General features: G+C 40.3%; 1 protein-coding gene across 1 annotated transcript in view; it reads left to right on the top strand.

The window, feature by feature from the left end:
* The first annotated feature begins 308 nt into the window (after window positions 1-308).
* The window catches only part of pcdh1a (protocadherin 1a), an 89,377-nt gene continuing 64,517 nt past the window's right edge, over window positions 309-25,168 (top strand). The window contains exons 1-3 of the mRNA XM_056397969.1: window positions 309-1,232; window positions 8,126-8,940; window positions 9,877-12,063. Coding sequence (XP_056253944.1) covers window positions 8,146-8,940; window positions 9,877-12,063 — 2,982 coding nt within the window. The 5' untranslated portion in view covers window positions 309-1,232; window positions 8,126-8,145. The remainder of the gene's footprint in view (window positions 1,233-8,125; window positions 8,941-9,876; window positions 12,064-25,168) is intronic.

Consider the following 25,168-nt stretch of genomic DNA (forward strand, 5'->3'; position numbering starts at 1 on the left):
CAGACATAAGTAGTTTATTCCAATGTACACTAACAGCTTTGCCTTTTTTCCTGTGTAACTGATAGTCACTGTCTTCACTGGCAAGAAACTAACATTATACTGTGCATTACTCCAACATCAAGCAACGTTAACATTCAATTCCCCTAATTTCCTCAGCTAATGTGGAGGACTGTATCACTTCCCTTCTTTATTCTAACCGCCTGAGGGTGGCGCCAAATGAATAAATAGTGGCCAACCAGCTTCCATTTTAGGCCACTCATTTTGCTACATGGAATGCATATCAACAAGTAAACTGTCAGTGCAGCCTACCTGTTACATCAAATAGAGACAAGTGGGACCATCAGTGCGTTTCATATGAAGGGAAGCACCGATGGTTTGCACAGGAGTAAAAAGGAGGCCACAGTGACGGCGGGACACGCTTATTTAATGAGGTGAATTCTCCTGTTTGGGGTCTGACCCAGTTTGATTTGATCTTTTTAAACTGTAGGAATCGCACAATTTCCTGGTAGGCAGCCCGGGTATAATGTGATGTGGAGTGTGAAGTTGCTGTGTGCTGCGGTGGATGGGAGCCCCACCTCCTCCCACGCTCTGATGAGTAGAGAGAGAGAAAGAGAGAGCGAGAGAGGGGAGCAACTAACCTACCCACAGTATCTCGCCACTTGCTCTCTGGAAATGCTTCAGATGGGCTTCTCGTTCAGGAGCCGTTAGCTATCCCACGTTTCACGTTGCAAAAATGACATTTGCGTTGCCGCCGTTGAGACATCCAGTGCATCCTCCGAGTGCGCTCTAGGCGACTTACACCAGGGAAGAGCTGGAGAAACTTGGGACCAGAGGGATGCGCCAACGAGTGCATATCTCGGCAGGGATCAGTTATTGAGGATTGGAAATGGCACAGAGTGGGTTATCCTCATGGAGGAAGACTCTTCATTTTGCAGCTCTGTCATAAAATCTCACAAGACAAACCGCTCATAACTTCTAATAACCTCACGGACAGAAACCTACATCCCCCGCTCTACAAAGACCACCGGACGACGGACGCAGGATCCTGAATTTTGATGCGGAAAGTTGTGAATGCTGTGAATGGATTTCGCGGCTGTTGAAGTTATTTTGATGTGGGCGCTGTGACGGAGGTTTGAGGGTTAGACACCTGCCTCTGGGAGCACCGGTGGACACATCAGCCGCGGACGGAATTGGCAACGCGACAAGCGCTCACAGAGAAGTCTCCGGCTCAGGTAGCTGCAGGAATCACTGCGGAATGACACACAGAAAGTTGCTTTTATTGATATTGGTGTGGTTGAAGATGTGTGTTGCGATATGAGTGAAGTTTTATTTTGAAAAAAAAATATTTCTGACTTGTCCGAAGTGATGTGACAGGCCGGGGTCTAAATACACTGTTAATACAACAAGTTGTCCGCGGTGCACTTTATAATAGAGACGCCGATACGGCAGCTGCTCGGTGTTACAGGTTGATGAAGGATGCGGTGATAGAAAGGCAACAGTCGAAATATGTCACCCACAATGATGACGCGCTGCATGACTGATAAGACGATCCGCTGGAATTAAAACACATCCGAACAGACTTGAGCTCGAGCCTCCTCGAGTAATGGCATTAAGTCATTAAGTCTGCATATCATCGCACTTCAGCTACAATATGAGTCCGTGCACTTCCATCTGATCTGTACCGGCGATCGGCTAATTGCATTTTATTAAACCATTATGATTCTGTGAAGCAGAAAATGTGATCCATTTGTATCATCCGTCTCCTGCCATTTCTTTTCTACTGGCTGCAAACATCATACTAATTACCACTATCAGTGACTCTTTATTTGGAGCTGTTTACTCACGAGAAACCATATCTGCGCAAATAATTTGACGTATAGCCTGCCGTGTTAATAATTAATCGGCAGTTTTCCTACGGAGAGATTCCTGCTCAGGCCTGTAATTGGAGAGAAAAAAGAAATCTTTGATCAGCGCATCCGCACGGGTAATGGGCTCTGCTCTCCAGCAAGAGTCTGGGGTGTTGTTTCTCGCCACTCCACCGACCACCAGACACGTTTGAATAGTCTGCTCTACATAGTGATGTCGGAAGTTCGCACACATACTGTAGGCTACAAGGCCGTCAAAACAGAGCAGATCAAAACAGGCCTGTAACCCAGCTGTACCCCGTTTCTGACAGACCGTCTGTGAGACGGAACCCTGATGAAAGTGATGACCCAAGTCAGTCCATTATGCAGCAGTTGCGTGATGATGGGAGTTTGACACATTTCCCCTGGTCTCCACAGAATACTGTACAATAACATGCGACGTGTCCTGTAATGGAGTTGCTGAAGGAAGGCTAACTGTTTGCCATTTGGTAAATATCAAATCACAGTAAGTGCTGGAATGGGTTTTCTGACATGACTGCTCCAACAGACACTTGACAGAGTGAACCTTTTCAAAATAATACAAACACAGTGAAATATCCTGTCAGGAAACTCTGCTTCCAGTCACACACACAGACCAACAATGAATAGAAAGTGTATGACCTGTCATTATGTTCATATCTCCCTTTACACACTCTGGTAATGTCTGAATGCAGCCTCTTTGATCTCACTGTATTTAATGGGATTTTTGTGGTAGGAGTCACTCTCCATCAATGTTTTTGTGTGGAGCAGCCTACATGAATAGCTAAATTAAATACTCATGCCCCTAACAAGTGTTTCCAACCAAAGGCCACTGCTTTCTCACTACCAGTGTCCAGGGTTTACACTCACTAGAAGTGTGTAGGCTAACATTTAGCAGTAAATTCTAATGGTTGATCAGCTGTGAGGAGACCCATAGCTCTGATACTACCCGTCATAAATCATGCTGGTGGGAGGGTAATGGCTTTTACCTGTTATACTAGCTAAAGGCGCAGAGTCAGCCAATACATCAAATCACATCAGTTGAGAAAATCATTAAATCATTCGTTATCTCCCCACAACGTAGCAAAGCAGAGCAGAGAACATCCCACACTAGAGATTCATGAGCTTCATCTGTACCAGGTAACAGGTGAAAATCCTGTTTCTGCAGGGGAAGACGTCGCCTGATAGAGCGGCTGAATCATAATCCTCCCCGCAGTTACCACAGAAAACAAGTCATCTGTAGGAAATAAGCAATTCTATTCCTATACATGATTTTTTTTTTTTCTAGACCCAAACCCTAACCCTTTGACATATTAGTAATTTCACAATTACGCCTCAGCTTATTCTTTGCTTGACTCATCTCTGCTGGACCTGTGAAGCGAACAACTTAAAGAGCAAATGTCATCCAGTCAGTCACTGAGTTTACTCAGTCAGTAGATAGTCTGTCTCTATGGTAACCAGGGCAGGGGCACATGCTCAGCAGCACAATTATATTGTTCATTTTTTAAATACCTGATTTCTTTATGTATTATGACAGCAGTCACACGTGTGCAGATTCACATTCTTTCAAGTTTTCCTAATTCCTCTACTTTAAGCCGAAAGCTGCTACATCTTACACAAAAAATAACGATTTCTAAACTCCTTTAATACCTTTTAAGATAATTAACTGCAATTTCTTTTCCTTTACAAATAAAATGTAAAAAGTCCATGTACACACAGGAAATACACGATGATGATAGATGGATGATATTATTCACTCTGGTGATACATAACTGATGAAATACTTTGCTGTTTAGACTACCAATGTGTTTCTTTGGAAATCCCACAGCTACTATATTAAAAATCAATTAATATGGATGCTGTGTGCCCAATGATTTGTCCTCAAAATAAAAATCATGACTCTCTATTAAAAAGCACCAGTTAACCTTATATTTTTCATTCCTCCCATTTATAAAATGTCAACATTCCTGAAAACTGAAAACAGTTTGACAAATGCCTGTGGTGCAAAAGGCACATGCCGAAACACTCAGGGAGCAGTTCTAGGAGTCAGACTGAACGAACAGGGTCCTAATATCAGAGCCAAGGTGTCACAGAGATGTCTGCGTTGTGTGACTGGGCTCCACGCCCCTGGCATCATAAAAGCAGAGAATTGTATCTCTCTTGTGAATGAGGTCAATTGTGCACAGTTTGACACAAGATGGGACGTTGATTGTAGACATGTAAAAGTTAAAATGTTCTTGAACAATGGGGTCAGCTGGGTGGTGCACAGTGTGAGGGCTCCAGGAGAGACTCAATCAGACCTTGCAGTATGACTGATGTTTAGCTGCCACTGAAGTTTTTCACAGGCACAAGGTGGAATTTGGGAGTTCAGTCACTCAAAATGGTCTCAGAGGAAATGTGTAGATTAGTGAAGTAAGGGAGAGACCAGCCACAATGTGAGGATACATCTATCTATCTATCTATCTATCTATAGTAGAGCATAGAATAGTCATGTATTAATCAACACACTGCATCTCAGTGACAACACACTACTCGGTGACACATTGGGCAGGTGTGAGAACCTCTCTCTCTCTCTCTCTCTCTCTCTCTCTCTCTCAAAGCCACTCTTATCTATAGAGGTCATTGACAGGTGAAGGGGTATGCTTGGGTGAGCTTCTCCTGCAGCTTGTGAAGTCTGTGGACTGATGGCCATGCTGAGCTGGAGTCACGAAACACAGAGCCTCTGGTCCAGTCTTGCTCTTGTTGCTGCAGTTCTCCTCTCTGATGTTCTCAGAGTCTTTAACTCCATTGCCGAACAGTTTTGCCTTGTTGCGAAGTTAAACATTTTCACAGGAGGTGAAGCAAACAGTAGACCCATCAGGCAGTTTGAGACGGTCTTTGAAGGTCCACGTCCATACTGCGGTACAGGCTGCCTTCGGTTTTTCTCTGTGTTGGAACCATCTGGACCATTGCATGATCACAGCATGAGCCCATGTGCTGAATGCTGCTTCACTGGTAGAGTTTAAGTTCTCTCCTCAGTCTGACCGTAGATGCTTTGATTCTATTTGGAAACATATTTCTTATGAATATTTTTGCTGCAGAGCACCTCCATAAGTGTTTTGTGCTTGTTGTTTTTGTCTATTTGAGCAGGATGTTTTTTGCAGCATACAGTGCATGAGGGGTTTATAGTATGAGCTCTTTAGGCCGTGTAGAACCCCAACAGCTCCATTTAAAGGAAGTACAGTGTGTACTACACTCATACAACTTGTGGTACAGTAGGGGTCAGTCAAGAATTACCCAGGGCTAAGTTGTCCTGAGGTGTGGCTACCACAAAGTACAGTAGCAGCTCGAGTTAGTTATAGTAGCTCTAGTTATAAAGGGTAGACAGTGCACAAAGGTTTTTCAGTGATTCTCTCTGTTAAACACCACAGTGCTGCCACAGCACTTGGGTGTTATCAGGGTGAATTTTAATAGCCAAAAGGATTTCACTGTCTTACACTTCCTGAAGATTTGTGTTACGATTCTTGAACCTGTTGTAATATATGCCCTATTTGTTGCCATTCTCATTGTAGAATTCTGTGCTCACAGAAGCCAAAGCCTTAATCCTGGAAACGACAAAATAAACCATTTGATTTTAAACTGGTTGAGCAGGACTCTAATGTGACACAGCACTGAAAAACGTACCTCTTGTTCCTCCGTTTGATTTTATGCTGAGTTATCTATCGCAATCTCCCTGAATTAGCAGGTAGTCTTGTGGGTCCACCACACCATCTGGGATAGCAGATGATAACCAAGTTTTTCGGAGAAAAAGCGCTGAGATGCAGGAAATGTCACTCCTAGTTGTGTTCAGCAGTTCTAATTTATCCATTTTGCTGCTCAGGTAGTGAACTTGAGTGAGACGTGTAGCAGTCCAACAAGCCTCACATCCTCCAGTCGAGAAAAATCTCAGCACTAGTTCCCCTTCGTGACCACCTCAGAGTGCTTTGAGATGAGTGAAAAAAATGTACACTGTCAAGCTTTTGATAAAATATTTGTGAGATAGCTGAGAAATGTGAGATAAAAACCCAAAGGCCTGGTGTCAATAATATTCAGCTGATAAGAGATTCTCACTGAGTGATGGCAAAACCCATATTTCACGAACAACATGAATTTTAATGTAAACGTAAACAAAGAAAAAAGAACACCAATTCGCTGTGGCTGCCAGGCACAGAGCCATCTGGAAGACAGGCATTAGGCCAACTGGAAGACATTAAGTCATGAGTGTCATCAACCATAACAATCATGTCACTATCAAAGCATTCCTATTCATTCTAGAAGTGGCTCTAATGGCAGGGGGACATTTATAGCTAAAATAAAATTGAAAACTCAAACAGTGAATATTGTATATTGGTATAAGAAATGTGTCTCTGTGTTTATCCTCTGATCACCTTTTACTCCCCCCCCCCACCCCCCCTTGCACACATGAACACACACTCACCGTTCATGCCACAATGACTAGAGGCTCCCCTGCAAATGTAGAGAGGGACACATCAATAACTGAGCAATTAGTACATCAATAACCTGCACTTCCAATTTTAATGTATTCAAAAGGAATTGGATTTCTCATTGGATTTCTGTATATTTGTCTTTTTCTGTCTAGCTTAATACACATTTGCTTTGCTTCTCTCTGGAACATTGTTTTCATGTGAAGATAAGCAGAATGTTCTGATTTGAGCTCAAAATAACCCTGTCTGCTCGTCCTCATGTACATTTCTATCTTTCGCACAAACTAAGGATGCGCTGATCCCACTTGTGACCGATATTAGATCCAGCTCCTGTACTCTTCTTTATTTTTCAATGTAAATCTGTGTGGAGTTGATTGGAACCATTTTTCTATATGTAATGTGACATGATGCTCCAATTAAACATTTATATTAAACTGTGGCGTCGTACCACATTAATGTTATTTAAAAGCTTGTGCAAATTTTTCTTATGTGATTCAGGAAAGTTTAGAAAATACTATTGTCCCAGTTAAGACAGTGACTAAGAAACAGTATTTATTCTGGACGGGTCCAGTCTGGGCAGCAGTGAAAACATGCATAGGAATGAACACATCGATATTAGTGAGAAGACACTCACACAAAATGTTGCCACCACTAAGTTTTCCAGAGCACTGGACCCTGATACTTAACCTCAGTGTCTGCTCCCATTTCAATTACCAATAGAACACACACACACACACACACACACACACACACACACACACACACACACACACACAGGAAATAATTATAGTCTAAAATCATTGCAGCATGAAAAAAAGGCAGAATTCTTTAGCTGGAGGGAATACAGATCAAAGAAGACACTAAAATAATGGCTCGTAATTACAGAGTTGAAAGGTTCAGAATCAAACAATGATTGCAGTGTTTGAGCTAGCCAGTAGCAATGGAGTATGGGTGGAAATTTCTGCATTGTGCATTGTTGTAAGCTGCAGGAGATGATAATGACCAAGTTGCATAATCTGCATCAGAAGAAATGGACTCACTGCTTTATGACCCTTAGTATGAAAGCCCTTCGTCTCTGGTAATGAAATAGATCAAACATTTTAGCTCTGTCAATACACAACATCTTTGCAGGTTCGTAAAGATTTATTTTTGAGGATATCTTTATACTGTATGTTACTTTTGAGCTACTTTGCTTCACCACTCAATGTCTAGTAGCGTAATACTGAAATAATGAGTCTCTTAGGCTGTGTTGAATCTCAGAGATTTTGTATTTCATTCTTATTTGATTACACAGCTGAAGCAATCCACACTGGCCCTCAAGTTTGTTTTGTGTGTAAGCTCACAAGATATAGTTTCTTGTTCCAACATTAATTTCTACATGACATTTGTAAAGTTGAGGCATTTATTGAAGCTATTAAAGCTCTTGGACAGAAAAGAAACCATGCTGGGATATACTTATGATTATGAAAAAAAAATCCTTTGTTGTTGCTGTTGTCTCATTATTATATTGTGCTTGCAGGCCTGTTATAGGTGTTGGAACAACTTATTGAAAAAAATAACAGAACAAAGAATACTATACAATAATAACAATGCAATGTGTTTTCCCCCCCTACTGACTATAAGTGTGTCACCATGGTCATTATGAGTTGATCATATGGGTTCTGTGGTATTCTTGTCAAATTAAACTTAAGTTATTGCCTATATATCTTGTTTTATACCTAAATCTTCATATATGATTTCTAAGACGATATGTTGACACAGATTCTCTGTCATTTACAGGCAGATCTTCTGATGACCTAATGGAACTGAACTTACTTGTAGTGCTGTTTTGGGTCCTGGTGCTGCGCTGTGGCTCTGCTGAAGGCAGTATCCTGTACCGGGTCCAGGAGGAGCAGCCCCCCAACACTCTGATTGGTAGCCTGGCAGCAGACCAGGGACTGCCAGACTCGGGTCACCTCTACAAGCTGGAGGTGGGTGCCCCTTACCTCCGTGTCGATGGAAAGACGGGAGACATTTTCACAACGGAGATTCCCATAGACAGAGAGACCCTGAGGGACTGTCGATCCCTGGCTAAGGGTAAGCCCTGCTACCTGGAGTTTGAAGTGTCAGTGACAGATCTGATACAAAATCAGAGCCCACGTCTTATCGAAGGACGCATTGAGGTGCAGGACATCAATGACAACACCCCACAGTTTCCCTCTTCTGTGCTCACCATCTCTGTCCCAGAGAACACGATCATGGGGGCGCTATTCTCCATACCTTTAGCTACAGACAGGGACTCGGACAGGAATGGAGTTGCTGACTATGCACTGACCGCAGGCCCAGAAGCAGCAACCCTGTTTGGTTTACAAGTGGCTGATGACAGGGGTGGGAAACTCCCACAGCTGATTGTCCTAGGCAACCTAGATCGTGAGTTAAAGGATTCCTATGACCTCACCATCAAGGCAGTGGATGGAGGAAACCCTCAGCGCTACAGCAGTGCTTTGCTTAGAGTCGTAGTCACCGACGCCAATGATAACTCTCCCAAATTTGAAAAGTCCACGTACGAGGCCGAAGTTTCGGAAAATAGTCCAGTGGGCCACTCTGTGTTGCAGGTAAGATTGTAGTACTATTCTTCTGTTAAATTGTCTTTTTATTTTAAATCAAATTCCCATCTGCACCAATTGCAACCAAAATTGTTCTTTGCAGGTCGATATACTGTTTGGAATTTTATGTTCGGCAGCTAAGAAACACAGAAAGTATATTTATAAAGATGATTTAGAATAAAATATCTATATAAATATAAATATCTTGTGTGTATTCCCTAAATTCAGTCTTAATGTGTGAAACCAAATCAAAGATAGATATTTTTACTCTGGTTTTTCAGCTTTAAAATATTAAACATAGTGTTACAACTCTGAATGTTCAAAATTTAACCTAATACAGAATTCTTGGGGAACCAAGGCCAAGTTAGTTCATGTTGAATCACATATCTTCTCACATGTAAGATTTATTTACCCCTATTGCTCTAATGTGCATTTTTAAGTAATACTAGAAGTATTGAGCATGAGCACATTATGCTTGTACAGGTAATTAAGCTGCTTATTGCTTTTGTTGTGCTATTATACTTGCAGAAATAGAGTTAGAGATACACAATGCCGGAGTGTAGGAGTAAGATGCTCTGTGTAGGATTTTTTCCGCATACTGCTGTGAAATTGCACATGAGTGCCATGAAAGAAATAGCAGCCCTAATATTTTACCATATGTTTTCATGTGAATATTTTCTATAGCCTATTTTCTGGAATAAAAGAAGGGGGGGGGGGGGGGGGGATACAAGGGACACAACCATCGAAAGCAGAGAGAGGAAGGCAATCAGCAAATATGCCTAAATAAAGCCGTTCAGATGCTGTGCTTTTAAGTGATCGGACATCCATTGATTTAATTTATTCATTCATTCACTGACTAATGATTAGTAGAGAAACTCTTTGACTTGCTTCCTTTAATTCTAATACTAATTCATGCCTTTAACCATTTAATTTTTTTAATTGTAGGTCAAAGCAAATGACTCTGACATGGGCCCTAATGGAGAAATTGAGTACACCCTTCACCAAGCAGTGGACCCTGTGCCGAAACTCTTACGAATTGACCGGTCTACTGGTATTATCTATGTCAAAGGATCCCTGGACAGGGAGGAAATCAGCAGCCTGTCCTTCTATGTGATGGCAAAAGATAAAGGTCCTCAGCCTAAAAGCTCTAAGACATTTGTAACCATTGAGGTGACTGACCAAAATGACAATGCTCCAGCTGTGGAGATTCGTGGGATCGGTCTCGTGACACACAGTGAGGGAGTGGCTAACATTTCAGAGGACATGCCAGTGGGAACAGCTGTAGCTTTGGTGCAAGTGTCTGACAAGGATGAGGGAGAGAATGCTGTGGTGACCTGTGTGGTTGCAGGAGATGTGCCCTTCCAGCTACGCCCTGCCAGCGACTCATCCAGTGACAACAAGAGGAAGTATTTTCTACAGACCACCACTCCTCTCGACTACGAAAGGGTTAAGGAGTACCGAGTGGAGATTGTGGCTGTGGATTCTGGAAATCCAGCACTCTCTAGTACAAATTCATTGAAGGTTCAGGTGACTGATGTGAATGACAATTCTCCGATATTCTCCCCAACCTTGTTTGAGGTAGATTTTGCCGAAGAAAACCAACCAGGGGAGAAGGTTTTGGATGTTACAGCTTCGGATGCTGACAGTGGCACTAACGCAGAACTCCTTTATAGCATTGTGGCAGACTCATCTATCAAAGGTCTGTTTGAGATTGACCCAAATACAGGTGAAGTAAGAGCCCGAAGCCCGCTTGATCGTGAGCATAAAGAGCGTTATGAGTTCCGGGTCACAGCGGCAGATAAAGGGTCACCTGTTCATAAAGGAACAGCAACCGTTGTAGTAAAAGTCCTTGACCGCAATGACAATGACCCCAAGTTCATGCTTAGTGGCTACAGCTTTTCAGTGTTGGAAAACATGCCTCCCCTCAGTCCAGTTGGTATGGTAACAGTCCTTGATGTAGACAAAGGTGAGAATGCTCGTGTTCACCTCTCTGTCGAGCCTGATGGAGGGAAGTTTGTTGTTCAAAATGGAACGGGCACCATCCTCTCAAGCATCTCATTTGACAGGGAGAAAGAAAGCAGCTACACTTTCCGTCTGAAAGCAGTGGATAGAGGAGAGCCACCAAGGTCTTCATATGTGGGTGTTACTATCAATGTACTGGATGAAAATGACAATGACCCTGTGGTCACCAAGCCCTCCAATTCCTCCTTCAGGCACCTGTCACCTCTGGCTTCCCCAGACAGCCATGTGGAGGTAGTGGAAGCTGAAGATTTGGACAGTGGGCCTAATGCAGAGCTGGTCTTCAGTATTGCTGGTGGGAACCCTTACCAGTTATTTCGCATCTCCCCTTCCAGTGGGGAGATCACTTTAGCTAAGGAGATGACCCGAAAACACGGTGGACTACATCGCCTAGTGGTGCGAGTGAGTGATAGGGGTAAGCCTGCACGTCATGCCACTGCCCTGGTCCACATCTATGTCAATGAAACCATTTCAAATGTCAGCTTAGTGGAAGCCCTAGTTGGACACAGTCTTTACACTCCATTGGACAGAGACATTGCTGGTGATCCTGACAATGGTTTTGCTGCACAGCGTAGTAACATTTTGTTTGGAAGCCTTGCCGGTGTGGCAGGTGTCGTCATGTTAATCTTGGTGGTGGTATTCATTCGACACCGCATCCAGAGAGAAACTAAGAGTGGTTATCAGGCCGGCAAAAAGGAGACAAAGGACTTATACGCACCCAAACAGGCACCAAAGAATGCCAAAGGCAAACGAGGAAGGAAAGGCAAACCCCAGAAGTCCCCCAAACCCCTCGGGGAAGAGGAAGAGGTCAGCCTTCAAAAGAGTCTCAAATTCAACCTCGATGGAGTCAATGATAGCCCCAGGATACACCTGCCCTTAACCTATTCACCAGGAAGCCCTGATATAGGCAGGCACTACCGCTCCAACTCCCCCCTACCCTCCATCCAGCTGCAGGCTCAATCCCCTTCCGCCTCACAGAAGCATCAAGCCGTCCAGGACCTGCCTGCTGCCAACACCTTTGTAGGAACAGGAGGAGACGACAACTCTACCGGCTCAGACCAGTACTCAGATTACAGCTACAAGACTAGCCAACCGAAGTACAACAACAAACAGGTAAAGTCATGCCCTACAATATGTAACTACTGTCTACATGGTCTGTTAGAGGAGTGGATGGTTGGTGTGTCACATTTGAAGAGGGACAGTTCAATTTTAGAACTCATACTGAATATATTACTCGTATAACAGCTTTAAAACATCTTATAGAGTGAAAAGCTCTGGTGTAGCCAGCTACGCTAATATGTCACAATCTATTGAAAAGACAGTAACATGACACTAAATTTGAATAATTTGAATGGCTTTTGTTATCGTTGTGTCGTCAGTCTGGATTGTAAAAATGTAAAATGATACTTAAACATTTATTGCAGATATGTTACTGACACTTCTCTATTCACAATTCCATTCTCTGCTGAATGGCACATAATTTGTGATATGACAGATTAAAAAAGAGACAAAACGTTGACTCCCATTTGAAAGCCTACAACATGTTTAAACTGAATTCAAATTGTTTTCTCTTCATTTCTAGTTGCCACTAAAATTTTCTGTAGGTACAAGGACCACATTTATATGCTTTGGGAATAATGTAATTATGAAAACTAGAGTTTTCTGGACTCTAGTTATAGATATAATATAGTATCAGTTATTTCTCTTAATATTAACTGCAGTGACATGCTGTCTCACCATTTGTTTTGCTCCCATGTAACTTCTCTGGAGGGTGAAATTGGATACACAAAGAAAGATGCTGCAAAAATGATTAACTCCAAGTATGTGTTGATGTGTTGCACTACTAGAAAACTTGGATGGCCCTTCATATTTTGTTTCCTCACCTGTTTGGCCGTGGAGTCGAGCAGGGAAAGTCCATTTCTCAGCGACTTATTTTTGCTTTCTCCCTGACCTCTAGTGCTCTGATCTCTGCAGGTCACTTGCTCTTATCTTCCTGCTCCTTATGCTCTTATCTCCTCTTATCTCTACAACATTTGGCAAGGTTTGAATCGCCATGGAAACAGAAATATTAATAGACTCAGAGGGGATTACGAACAGAAAAATTGTAAAGTCTAGGGACAGGAAGCTAGTGTGTCTCTAGGTTTCTGTGTCATCTGCAAGTGTGTGAATGTGCGTCTTGGACTAAATAAGTGTCGATGTGTATTTGTGTCTGTGTGCAAGCGGATAAGACAGACTAACATAATCCTTGAATAGTCTAACATTCTGTATAGTACTGCAAAATGTCCAGATGTCATGATCCCAACACTTTATTAAGACAGATATACACAGGCTATTGTAATGCATCTCTTCTCTCTTTTCCAAATGCAGTAATTACTGCACTCAACTCTCATTCAGCATGAGAAAAAATACAAGGTATCAGTAGGAGGTAAAGACAGTATTACATAACTTCAAAGTACCTCCAAATCCAAAGACTGCCTGCTCCAGGGGCATTCCCTCTCAAACAAACGCAGTGCATCCACGATCAGCAACCTCACATGACTAATACCACTGAACTGTGACGGATATTTGTTAACCAAACAAATCATAACCAGCTCTCTGAATGCAATATCCGTGTTACTACAGTGACATTGAAAAGGTGGCTATTATTTTAATCAATGAAACTAAATGGTATACATTGACAGTAATGTATAAAAATGTATCTTCACTCAAGACGCGTTGACATGAGCTTTCAAGGAGCTTCCATATATTACATTGCAGTGTCATACATAGAAAGGAGTTTGACATTCTCCAAGGCTTTGCAGATAAGGTTTGCCACATTAAAATTAGCAAAAATAGAAGTGGAAAATATGCTGCTGAGTTCTGAACATGTGTAGGTGACACATTTTCTGTGGAGATATCTTCAGAGCCAGTCTCGCAGTTGGCTGGTCGGTACTTTCAGCAGATGCTAGCTGACAGCTTAGGTGATCACAAGCCTTTGTGGGTGGAGTCAGTTTAGAGAACAGTCACCACTGTCTCCTTGATGGACAACATAAGGGACCAAAATGACTGCAAGCCACGGGGTGTGTCTGGGTATTTGTGTGTAGTGCCAATCTCTGTGTATGTGTGTAGATTTGCTGCTTATTATAAGAGTGTTAATTGTAACTCGGGCACAGATGTAGACGCTCAGCTCTTGACAGTGTTTGTGGTTTCTCAATATGATAACATAGATGTGTATGAGACATGACTCCAGTGATTGACAGGCTTTGTAAAAACATGGACAGATGTTGAAGCTCATGTGACATACCTCAGCAGATGTTGTCTCATGTATGGCATCCCCTCTCACATCAGGAAGAACAGATTGACCAAAATATATAATTAAAGTAACTGCCAAGTGATGTGACAGATGTAGAGTGGTGCCCTTGCTTTAATTAACTGTGCTACTCTCAACAATGGCTTTTCAATGGGAATGTGGTCAGGTGTAGTGTTGGCACACGGATACTGGAAAGGTATCACAGTCCCCTGCTGTTAAAACAGTTCTAGACCCCACTTTATTGGTTCTGCTGCTTCAAGAATGACAGTGTTTTAACAAGTATTTCCAGTGAGTTGCGTCGATGTGCAACAGTGGGGCAGTGTGTGTGTGTGTCTGTGTGTGTGTGTGTGTGTGTGTGTGTGTGTGTGTCTGTGTGAGTGTGTGTGTGCGTGCATGTGTGTGTGTGTGTGTGTGTGTGTGTGTGTGTGTGTGTGTGCAGTGCTCTGCCTCCACTCCCTGCAGGAACGGTGGGCACGCCAAGCTTTTTTTTTTCTCATATTCACACTGCAGCTTTCATGGAGACAAAACAAGAGGCATGGCTGCAAATACAAGTGCTCTTGCTGGCCATCCACTGCTTGTCAACAAAGCACAAAGCGAAATATGGCATTATTTCACTAACATAGCCATCACTGAGGCCAAACACCACAAAGCCTGTCCGTCAAAGATGTTTTGAAACCTACGCAGAATAACGGGAGCCAACTTGGCAAAGCATCTCGTCGACAGACATGGCGACCTGTTCGAAGAATTCAGAGAGCGACAGGTTAGTGAATGTGATAGATAACATCATTACATCATGCTCATGCCCTCAAATAGAAGTCAAACGAGCATGATTTATTTTGTGACAAGTGAACTTTTTTCATCATTTTACAAGGCAGTTATAACAGTTTAATTTGGATTCATCTTTTTAGCTAACTTACCAATGTGACAAACGCAACGTTGTGTAACATTAACTCAACTACAACCTGCAAGCTGCTAAAAATCAGGCGTTCACATGTATGCAGATCAACAAACTAGTTATAAATGATCAATTTAAACTCAATCACTATTGGTAGTGATAATCATTGCATGTACATTTTTGTCAATAGTAATTTCTATTACTAGCTCAGTAGAGTGCAGACCTTTGACAAGGCTGGATCTCATTAGACACTTTAATAAATGGTGTCTGGTTGCAAAGAAATCACATAAACTCAAGTATGGCTGGAGTCAGATTACTGCACACCATGTAAAAGCTTTATTAACACTATGACCTTTATCACAATCATCCTGTTATTTAAATATTCTGATTCATTGTCAAAAACAAAAGGAAACAATCCACAGTACAAGTTTATTTGAGTATGAAGATAATAAATAACATTAACTGTAAGGCACTGGCACTTCATGGTGATGAAGCTCAAACTCACTATTATTAGCTTGCACACTAAAGTAGACTGAACACGAATGACTCAGTACACCTCCCTGCACTCTACTCAACGCATGTTCCAGTTTTCTGTTCAGTCAAATTCGATTTAAAAATGTAAGTGAATGAGAACAGGTTTGTGGTATCTACTGAGTGTCTGTATCAAGATATTTAGTCCAGAATCGTATCAAAGTCATACTGTTAGTATCGTGACATCACCGGTCAGGTGTTGAGGTTCGTACTACACTTCTTAATATTATGTCTGAAAGTTGCAGCTTCTGTGTAAATGGATAGTGAGCACATCAAATGTAATAAGCTTTTTTTTTTTTGTTGAAAAATTAAAATCAGATTTTTAAAAATTATGTTACAAACAGAATTTAGCTGTGTAACTGTCTCTAGCATTATCACTCCCTCGGGCTTGGATTAAAGGCAGGTCACTTATTAAAACAAATCTATTATTGGGTGAAGTCTGAGTCAGTACTTAACAAAGTAAAGCAGTGTGACGTGGAAACTGGAAAATGTACGTGTCTGTGCTCTTGACAAGTTTGAAAGTACCTTTATAACTGTCACAGACAGTTACAAAGGTAGTGGTAAGTTAGTTATGTATACAGATATTACTTTAACACAAATGTACATAGACTAATAATTGAGACGAGTGCTAGATATACGGTATTGTGTGTGTGTCCCACTGCCCAATTTTCCATAATTAAAATACAGTTTAAAGCTTTAATTTTACATGAGATTTTCCATATTTTTTCGGCTTTTTAATGTTTAATAAAGAATATTTACCCGGATAAAAACAATGAAATTACCTATAAATAAGGTCTAACATTGTCATAATACAAATAATAAGGCTTAAAATTGCAGAAAGGTACTGTTATTAATTGGTTTTTATTACATAATTTTACATAAAAAACTTCTATATTAATTCATATTTGATGTAATAAAATGATATACCACACATAAAAACATTTGATTTCTCTTTCAAAAAATGTCAAAAGCTGTTGAAAACCTCGGTAGGGGGTTTAAAATTGCAACAATCAACTGTTCATTTTTGGTTTTTACATGTAATTTTATATAGATTTCTTGTATATTTAACATACCTTTCATGTTAAAAAAGGATTTTATTACATTATATTATCTACCAACACCAACGCTGAGGTGAACTTTGTAGCTATTAAATGGGCCAAGCTCAATTTCCTAACACGTGAAAAAAGAAAAGTTTTAAACATTTATTTATTTATTCACAATGTAATCATCATTTACTTTTTCTAGAGTTGTATATCTTACCTAGAAAAGTAATAATGTCAAGGATTCAGCTGAGGACCACTCAACTTCAGGACTTCAGGACCACTGGACATATTTGGCTCAGCCTGCTGGACAGCACAACATAGGCATTTACTGACTGAACAGATGTTCCACAAAACATTATAATCATCAACAAACGAACAGTATAACTTAACTAATTTAACTATGACACTTTGGCCTGAAAAACAGTATGTCCTGACATGCAAAATCAGGCACCGCGTTTTTCTCAAAACACTCAACAGCCACTTCACAGGCGATGTCACTTCAAAGAGGAGAAAAAAGCGGGAGTCTGTAATAGCCGCAAGCATAACACTGACTTCCACGGCAAATTTCAACCTCTGCAGCAACTGTGGCCGCCAAATGTTGGAGAAAAAAAGATTGTCCACAGACCGGCTGATAATGTTACAGTCTATGAACCTAACAACGACAGAACCAGCTTTAAGTTACCTTGAGCTAACGTTAGCCTAACGGTAACGTATCTGGACACAGCTAAAATGCTTATCAATTTGCCCTTCACTGGCAACGTTAGCTAGTAGCAATTGAAAACACATAATCTACATAATTTCACATAAACAACATCATCTAAATAATTCCACTCATAAAAAATGTTTACCTTGTTAAACTTGATTCCACCTTTCCCTGGCAGCCGAAGACAGAAAGTTCTGGAGGAGCAAGTTAGCCCACTGACTTTTGGAGGAGAGCAGAGACCGTAGCGTAGCTCACACACACACAACTGTCCCGGAGCTCGAGGAGGCGGAGCCGAGTGCAATGCTCTGATTGGACGGCAAAGATTCAAACCTAATATTTGAATAAGGCTCCTTTCTGTCCAGGGTGTGTACTCAAATTTAAAATGCATATATTTATTACAACCCGTTTTCCAAACATTGATTTTACCTTAAAAGTATAATGGGGAAAAAATCTGAAACTATAATTATATTAACTATATTTTGACAGTTTTCCACTGCTTATACATGTTATACATTGACAAAAACACATTTATTCAACATTTTTATTGTGAAAACTTACGTAATTACACAAGATTTTTGTAAATTAACAAACAAATCTCAATAAAATTACAGAACAAATACTTCTTTTACTGTTAATTGTCATTAATTTTATCATTTTATAATCTTTTTATAGTATTAAACTTGAATTTAACAGTTTAATCTCTTAAATAACAAAGAAATACTTGTGAAATTACTATACACTTGCAAATATATTTTCACAGTATTTTTATGTGAAAAAAACGTAATTTTCTTTTAAAAAAATTGAAATTTTATGGTTATTCACAGATACGTTGTTTTCATGTTATTTAACATTTGACATGTAAAATCACAGTCTATTTTTGTAATTTTATTAATATTTTCATGTATTTTAAAAATACAGGAAAAGTCCGTAAAATATACAGTAAAAATTCTGTTAAATTACAGATTTTTTTTTTTTTACAGTGTACTATACGGCCTTGTTTGCTGCACTCACTTACGGTAACTCTATAGATTTATTTTGCAGACATCAATTGATTTGTCCAATTTCTCTTTTATCAGAGGATGTTTTTTATTTTATGGAAACATATACATCAATAAATGCTAGCCTTGAAAACAGCCTGAGGCTTGATAGTAGAATATTTGAGCACTTTATACTCAAGAATGGTTTGTTGAGGGTGCCAAAACCTGAGCAGATGTTTAAGATGTTCTAATTAGATCACAGTATTATCTAAGCATGTGCCATCTATATGTTCAAAGCCATATTTAGTTTGTTTTCTAGACTAGGAGATAGTACTGTTATCAATCCAGAAACGTTTTCATCATTTCCCAAGACTCAGTAGAGAATTTAGCAGCCCTCTAATTGCTTTAGATTAACCCACTTTGGCACAGAATTCCTGAAATGCAGTTTCTGGGATATCGTATATTACAGCAGACATACTGCCTCAAAATACGGTCAAATGCAGTTGGGCAAAAAATATCCATCACCTCACAGCAAAGTCAAAATAAATCCTTTTCCTAAAATTCCTCTTCCAAAAAAAGAAAGGAACCAGTAAATGCCAGAAATAGACTTAGACATCTGAAACCCTTAACCACAGTTGTAACCAACGGTTGTCATGTAATGTATGTGTCACGACTCATGAAATTCAGAACCATGGACAGTGCTTTTTGCTGCCAACTGTTCCACAGCCGCTGTGCAGATGGAGTACCGTCGCAGCACAGTAGTGAGAAAGATGATAGGCCCGTGTGTGGCTGGTATAGATGGACTCCTGTTTTCTGTGGTCCTTAGTTAACACACTTTAGAATTTTAACACACACTAATTTGAATGTGTGAAATGCTAAATAAAAAAAACAGCCATATTTTACCAGTAGGTGGTGAAAGCCCACCAACAGCTAGAAAATCAAAAAAGAAATGAACCATTTTTCCCACAATTTCAGATAAAAAGATCTATTTTCTGGCAAGAAAAAGTCTTAACAAGTGCAAATTCACCATCAAACAACACAAAATGTTCTATAATAGCTTTAAAAAAAGCTTTTTGCATGATATTGTGCTGTAGCTTCCATGCACTCAATAGAGGCCCCTACAATTTTTTTCATACAACTTGCACCTGTTTGGGTAATATTGTAATTAAAGTGGGGACATTGGGAATTTTCCTCAGGGTCTTGGCAAGTTGAAGTATTCTCAGGTGTATGTCACATATTTGTCATTGAGCCTGGGTAGGCATTTACATACAGTAAAATGTGCTTATTTCATAGGAATAATTAACAGTGTGACAATATCATGTACTGTTAAAATGCATGATGTGCAGCATCTGAGTAGACATCACAGATGTTGGTCCTGAATTACATTTGAAAAAACTGATTTCATCAATTAGATTTTAATTGTTATTAACATTATAATATTTTAATATAAATTAACACACATTTATTCATTCAAATTGTGTGGTGTGGAACTGCTAAAGTATTGCATGTTGGAACCTATGAGTGATTTGTTAAATCAAATCATATTTACAGTATTATACAGACATAATTGAAGATTATTAACTCACACTGCCTCTGCACAGTGATGTCCACAAATTACATTAACATTTACTCATTCGGCAGAAACACGGTAAGCTTTACATTGGAGGTCTGTGCACCATTACATCAGCTGTCTTTGTAGCTTTAACTTCCCCCTTGTCACCTCTGAATGTGTGATATTGCGTGATGGTTACTGGAGAAACCAGTAACTCACATTAGTCATAAGAGCTGATAATTAGCCCTGTTGGGTCCAAGAGCTGCCACCTTTTTTCACACCTCACTTCATGAGAATCCTCCTGAACAAAACACTATGTGAGTGGTATTGAACACTAAGAATCCCTGTTACACAGTAATCATGGCTGCTTGAAAAGCTGTAAATTCATTCTTTATGTACATTCATGCTAGTAAAATGCTTTATTTACAGAAAATGGATGAGTGTTGTCTCCCTGTGGGCTACTCATTTATCTCCTTTCCTGTCCAGTTACCTAAAACCAACCCAGTGGATTCTCAGAACAGGAAAGTGGGTAGAGTGAGTCAGTCTTAATTAACCTGCTTCTTTGTTAAGCAGAGCCCACACTTTGTGAACTTTAGGCATCCCTTTGAGCTGGGATTAGCCCAATTTAGCCCAATTCTGCTGTTTGAACCCAGCAGAGGTGTATTATAGACGAGGCCAGAGGCAAAATTTCCACTTGTTCTACAAGACTGTGACACAATATTCTCTCACACTTGTGCTCAAGACTATTGAAACCTAGAAATCATAGAAAATATGTCATCTGCATTCCAGTGAATAGTTGAGAAGGCAGGGAATGCAGCTGACTTATTCTCCCTATCTTCTCCTATCTCAGTTTCCAATCTGCCTTCCAGTATTTTTCAAACAGGCACGACACACACAGACACCCACACACACACGGCTCTTTGTGCACCACATATTTGCCCTGGCTGATTACCCAGAAAAAGAAGGCTGGAAGGAAAGTGAGGTGAAAAGCATTGTAAATGCTGGAATAATTTACTTTGCCTGTACTGCATGTTTTTGCTTACTGTTTTATGGCATAAAAGCATGATTCAATACAATGTGTTGGATCGTACACAGCATTTTACTAAAAATACTATGTAGTGTTCAGTCACCAATACTGCTGCCATTTCACACTGCATTGCCAAATCTACTTAGATAAACGATATTGACCTTTATTCTTAATACAATATAAATAGTACTCAATGCATCCTATAAGTACAACATATTAGCTGTGAGAAATGTTGCTAGTACAGTTACAACTTGCTAGAAAACACATACTATTTTCCATATATATATATGGAAAAGTGAAGCCAAAACATCTTGATCGCCCCCTGAAACTAACAAATCAATGTACATGTCAAACATTTTTCTGTCATTTTAGGAAGCTCTTATCACACGGATGTACAGTAGTGTGATTTGCATTAATTATTTGATGCTATAAAATGGGAGTATAATGTCATGATATACTCACAATTGGGTCAAACGGGTTTAGGGGCGGGACTTTAGTACACAACTGCGTAGACTCTGGCTCCAAATGACATCACCAGTGCAAGTTGGCAGCGCTCGTGTCTGGGATATTTTGGCTTCATTTTTGTTCAATGGCAGGAAGTGGAGACGTGCCATACATCTTTATATACAGTCATTGTTTTTTGCTGCCATTACGTACTATTATCAATTTCTTAAAGCCACAGTGCCTAGGTTTTTCCAAATTTCCAAATTTTAAGATGTAATATGCTTCAGAACATATCTTAATGTAAACAGGCTCACAACTGTCGCACTGCGGCTTAAAACTAGTGTTATCTGCTCTAAGACGTCACTATGGCTGACTTGCAGACTAGCAAGTGCCCGATTCCTGCATTAGCTGAGACAGTGAACACAACAGGGATATAGGCAAAGAGCTGGGCGTAGCGTAGCAGAGCAGAGTGGTTTTCTTTAAAATCTCAAGCTAGTGCTAGCTTCATTTCCAGAACTTGCATGTTGTAGCTTTTAAGTTTTTGAGGAGGATCTAAACATTTCGTATACCAATTTATGTAATGTTATAATAAAGTAATTATATGCTTGGTTGCACTAGTGCAGTCATAGTACCCTAATTAAGTTTAAAACACCAACCTGGAAATATGTCGGAAGAAAATGATCACTGTTGGCTGAGATAAAGTGACATTTCTGACACGCAAACAAACAGTGAAAGACTGCTTTAAGAGCAGAAGCTAGTAATGAATCAATGGGACTTTGATCCAGCCCTGATGGAGCCAAGACATGGTAGGATCAAACAAAGTCATAAAGATGACAAGAGCAGATTCTCAGGAGGTTTGAGTAAATTTTAATTGGAAATCTTGCACCATCGGAGAAAGCACATACCATGAGGGTACAAAATCATGTGCAGTGGTCTTGTTTGTCATAACCCTTCATACTTCATCTGCCTTTTTCCCTCTTCCACTGTAAATACTGGGTCTGCTAGGACTTCAGTCTGGCCAGATCATACTGTCACGTTCAGGTAATCGAAGGTTGGACTCAAAAGTAAGTTATTTTAGGCTTATAGCTCAAAACACAGTAGAACTGACAGACAGGCAGGATATGAACAACTGGTAGTCAGGCAAGGTATTGGGCAAATCATGAAGATTTCAGGCAGGTACTGACAAACATGTAACAAGAGGAATGGCTGGGATGCTGAAGCAGAAGGGTAACATAACCTGGCAGTGAGCAAGCCTCTAAGAAATACTACCTCTAATTGTGGATGAGTAGTAGCTTGGTAGACAGGTGATAGGACCAGGTCAGTGTTTCCCCTATATGCATTTTTGCAAGCGTCCTGCTGCTGAAAAATTATTGCTACCGCTGCAATATCATGGAGTTGCAATTGCATGACTCTGCAGAGGGCTTTTAATTTGAAACTGGAGACACAGGGAAACCCCTGACCGAGGCGAGAGGGAGAAAAAAGATAAAAAAGAAACAGAAGAGACAGAAAGGTAGATTAAGTGAGATAGATTTTTTATGACCTATTGATATTCATTTTGACTGCCGGCGTACTATGTGCATGTATCACACAGGTACAACAAAACCCTTCACAGCTGGACTGCCCATCGCGTATACTGGCACAAATTCCGGTAGGCCGGTCACAAAATCAATAAAGTTTTTACCAGCCCAGTCAGTCTCTTTACTGGCCCTCTCTATGTGCCTGTCATTCGGGGTGCACCTCATCCCCTCACCTTATGCCCCCCCAGACCGCACTGCTGGGAAAAAATACCAGAGGGGAAACACTGCAGGTGATCTATATGGAGGCAAACACAGGAGGAATGACAAAAACAGGAAAATTCTTGAAAACACTGAGATTAGAGAAAAAAGATACTATTGTGTCTGTATATGAAGACAAACGTGTCTATGAAGAGGAAAGAGAGGGAGACCATAAAGAAGGCTAATTTCATGTGGTTTAGGATGGCTGCACAGGAAGACTGAACTGGCAACTTCCTTTCCCTTCCTTGGGACACTAATTAAATTAAAGTATAATGAAGCATTCCCATCCTCAAAATATTCAGGTTATTCTACCCGGAGAAATATTATCAGGACGTTTTACGCAAGATAGATACATAAAAATTGTATTCTATCAAAGTTTATCAAAAGATTAGAATCTTAAAAGTGACTGCTTTCCTCTGACAAGCTACTGTCTCTTGGTGTTGTTCATTATGACAACTAACTGCTACTAAATTTGGACATTATTGACAGACTACAAACATTCCTAATCATCAGTAATCAGACAAAAGGTGAATATTTATTAAAAATGGCCACATGCAGGTAGTTAATGGCACCTATGTTATTTGCAAGGCTTTCAAAATGATGAATCTGTCCTTTATTCAGATATCTCAAGTCCTGCTGGATATTGAGGAAAAAGAAGAAAATGTGTTGACAAGCAACTATGCTTTGATTGGATGTCAATCTGTCAACATCAACTAATCCAGCAGTGTCAGCTACAAGAAGCAGAAGCATAAAGGGAAAGACAAAGAAACCCTGAAAGAGAGCAAAGTAATAGAATAATGTCACGTCTAATTTTCTTCATTGTCTGCCTTAAAATATCACCTGGGCTGACATCGGAAAAGATTTTTTTAATCAAAATCAGTTGGTAACAAAGTCTTAATTTTGATTTTTAATAATATATTTTATTTTTTGTGGCAGTGGTCTTTGGGTGTTTGTTGGATACATACTGTATCCTTAAGAAACACTTGAGTCACTTTTTGCTCATTAGCCCAGTTGGTAAGACACACAACTTACACTGATCTACAACATTTATTAAGGATGACAAAGAAATTTCTGTTTTTCATATTTTTTTTTCTTCAGTTGCTTCACCCTAAAGTATAAAAGGGTTTGTCCCCGACCTGCCTGTTGGAGCTGCTGCCGTAGCTGCGGTAGTCAAACGTGCAGCTGCATTACAGACAGGCAGGCACCTATGACATTTAGCTCATTGACAGAAGTAGCTAGCTAACATAACAACACCAGGACAAATGTAAGAACGAATTTCATAAGAACGAAGATGTATTGATTGTTTTTGCAAACACACCACTGCCTTCGACAGTGAAGACAACACCACAGACAAGAAGGGACCCATGTCTCAGACAATGACCAAATTCAAATTAAAATCCTTACATTCCACCCCTTCATATCTTCTTTGGTGTGTCTGCTCATTGCTATTAAAAACTGCGCTAGGCAGGTGGAGATAAAGAGGCCAAAAATATTCACATAACATCCCTAGACATCCTTTGAAGTGTCTTGCCAGGGTAGAGAGGATGTGTGTTACCTTGAGTTACAGTAGACGGAGACGGATGTCAGCTGTACGATCTGGCGCTGCACAATATAAAAGATGGCACAGCTCAATAATCAAGGCTTATGCGGAAACGCTGGATGCTCAGACCGGCTGCTATACTCAGCACATTTACAATGTCCTGGCACTCTCCATGGAGCCCTCTGATGCTGTCTTGTTTCATGTTCACTGGACTGCAGTCTGGAGCGCCTAAATCTCAGGATACATCCTAATTATTCAGAGGCCAATCAACTGTTGAAACGCAGTTTCATTAAGTCCTTGTGACTTAGCAAGTCAAATCCTATTTGATGTATGTGATGCTCATTAATATGAAGATTTCTGGCTTTACAACAGCAGACCAACGGAGGTGCCAGACTTATTGGCGGCTTCCAGATAGCTGAGGAGAGAAGATTAAAAATTGACT

The sequence above is a fragment of the Seriola aureovittata genome, chromosome 15 (genome assembly GCF_021018895.1).
Source record: "Seriola aureovittata isolate HTS-2021-v1 ecotype China chromosome 15, ASM2101889v1, whole genome shotgun sequence".
Classification (NCBI taxonomy): domain Eukaryota; kingdom Metazoa; phylum Chordata; class Actinopteri; order Carangiformes; family Carangidae; genus Seriola; species Seriola aureovittata.